This window comes from Rhinopithecus bieti, unplaced genomic scaffold (genome assembly GCF_001698545.2).
Source record: "Rhinopithecus bieti isolate Rb0 unplaced genomic scaffold, ASM169854v2 scaffold_54219, whole genome shotgun sequence".
Lineage (NCBI taxonomy): Eukaryota > Metazoa > Chordata > Mammalia > Primates > Cercopithecidae > Rhinopithecus > Rhinopithecus bieti.
Genome location: NW_016820921.1, coordinates 94,778 through 97,147, shown reverse-complemented (window position 1 = coordinate 97,147; position 2,370 = coordinate 94,778). Strand labels below are relative to the sequence as shown.

Genomic DNA, 2,370 nt, shown 5'->3' with positions numbered 1-2,370 from the left:
TGCTATTGTAAAGTGCAATCCAACCCCCCATGCCCAGCACTGTGGATCTCTCTTGTCTTGCCGTATTTTCCCATGGCATTTATTGCCTTCCAACATATCATATATTTTATTATGTGACGTTTAGTGTCGCCCTTTTGTCATCCTGTGAAAAAACTACCCTCACAGGGCCAAGATTCCTGACTCTTTCATTCACTAACAAATTTTAAGAACACAGAACAGTGTCTGGCTCACAGTTAGTGCTCTATAAATTTTTGCTGAATGAATGAATAAGGGTAATGTATATAGCAGGATAATGTAGGTATAATTAGGTAAACAATGAGTACATGGTAGCAGTGATTATAAAAGGATTCTACTATAAATTATCACTGGACTCAAAATGGGAGTCCTAGTACAAAAAACACATACTTGCCATCACTAAAACATTGATTACCCACATGATGCCTTCTCTCCACAAAATTGATCCCTACTGAGCAGTAACGATTGACCACCCACTGAGTGGTCAGTCCTTATGCTAAGCACCATGAATACAAGGGCAGGAGCAGGATTTTTGGTTGCACAGCCAGTGTTTCAGGCACCCATCCTCCCAGGGAACCCAAGAGAAGAGCCCCATATGCCCTGAGTACACGCAGAACCCAATCCCCAAGCCATTTCCCCAGGCCATCCTAATAGCGCCCTCAGCCTTGATGGGAGGAGCCATGTTGTTCATCCCCATCACCTCTTAGTGGCGACAGGAACCTGCCCGCCCACCCACTGCATGCCCATTGGCTGGACAGTGGTAGAGGCAGACCCTGAGGGGCGCATGCGCAGAGGGAGGAGCCAGAGGCACCTGCCAGCTCCTCGGGTGGCTGTGGTTTCCCTGGCTTTCCTGAGGGGGGCTCACTAACGGCTGGGTCTCATCCCACGGAGGCTGAGGAGGAGAAGCAGGAGTCGAGTCCCTGAGGAGACGCCGTGACCTGAGGGATTCCCTTACTGAGGAGACCTCGTGCTTCATCTGTCACAAGTGGTGCCCAGGCCGGTGGTGACAACGGGGAGGATGCTCAGGCTTCTGAGAAGTGCTTTGGCCTTTTTCGGGAGTACAGCTGACCCCACAGAACAGCAGCGACCACAGCAGCAGGGCCCACAGGAGCAGGGTCCACAGCAGCAGGACCCACAGGAGCAGGGTCCACAGCAGCAGGACCCACAGCAGCAGGAGCTCCCAGAAGGTATTGCTCTGTGTGCTCCGTTGTCCCCCACCCCAGAAGCCTCCCAATAGGGTCTCTCCTCACCCCCGGTATGAGGATCCGGTGGCTCTGGCGGGTACAGCACGTGACGGCGGCGCCATCTTCTGTGCGTGCATGGGTAGGCGTCCTGTGCCCCCAGCAAGTCCCTGAGAACCAACTCCCAAAGTCTCCTGTCCATCTAAAGTGGGAAGGCGCTGTCAGAGACCACCTTGGAGACAATACAGCCTGTGGTTTCCCCCAACGTGGTTGTGCAGCACATGCCTGTTTATATTTCCAGTAGGCGAGAAACTCCCTAATTGCGAGTGAATTTAGGCTTATACCCCAAGCAGAAATTTAATTTGAAGCCAAGTGGGTGCCTCATACATATCTGATCCTGTAGGAGAGCAGAGAACCCATTGTGCGGGCGGGCTGCTGAGGTCAGATCCCTAAATATTGCTAGTCAGCTAGGCTTGTGTAGAATAAAAAAAAGAAAGAAAGAGAGAGAGAAGAAAGAAAGAGAGAGAGAGAGAAAAAGAAAGAAAGAGAAAGAAAAGGGAGGAGGAGGAGGAGGAGGAGAAGGAGGAGAAGGAGGAGAAGGAGAAGGAGACCTTTTGGATGCCGTTTTAGGCTGGCCATCAATCTCCAGATACCTTTTAGTGCTTTGTCTGCTGAGATGGTTAAGTATCTATACAAGATGCTACTCATTATGTTGGTGATAATGATGAAGGGATATAATAGGAACAGAAGCTTAAAGACTCTCGTATGTATATATGGTGATAACAGGTAACATTTACACTCTCTTGTGCAAGGCACGCCACAGCTCTCAACAGTTGATGTGCATGTGTCAGTTAATACAAGGCGGGCGGGGTGGCTCATGCCTCTATTCCCAGCTCCTTGGGAGTTCCAGGCTGGTGAATCACTTGAGTCCAGGAGTTTGAGACCAGCCTGAGATAACATGGCAAAATCCTGTCTCTACTAAAACACAAAAATTAGCCCAGTGTGGTGGCACGCACCTGTAGTCCCAGCTACTTGGGAGGCTGAGACATGAGAACCACTTGAACCTAGGAGGCCCAGGTTGCTGAGAGCCGAGATTGCGCCACTGCACTCCAGCCTGGGTGACAGAGCCAGACTCTGCTGAAAAAAATAAAAATTAATTTAAAATTTAAAAATT

General features: G+C 49.9%; 1 protein-coding gene across 1 annotated transcript in view; it reads left to right on the top strand.

Moving 5' to 3' along the window:
- Positions 1-861: 861 nt before the first annotated feature.
- Positions 862-2,370, top strand: part of LOC108520609 (cancer/testis antigen 55-like) — a 19,025-nt gene continuing 17,516 nt past the window's right edge. Inside the window, exon 1 of the mRNA XM_017860029.1 lies at positions 862-1,130. Coding sequence (XP_017715518.1) covers positions 1,034-1,130 — 97 coding nt within the window. The 5' untranslated portion in view covers positions 862-1,033. The remainder of the gene's footprint in view (positions 1,131-2,370) is intronic.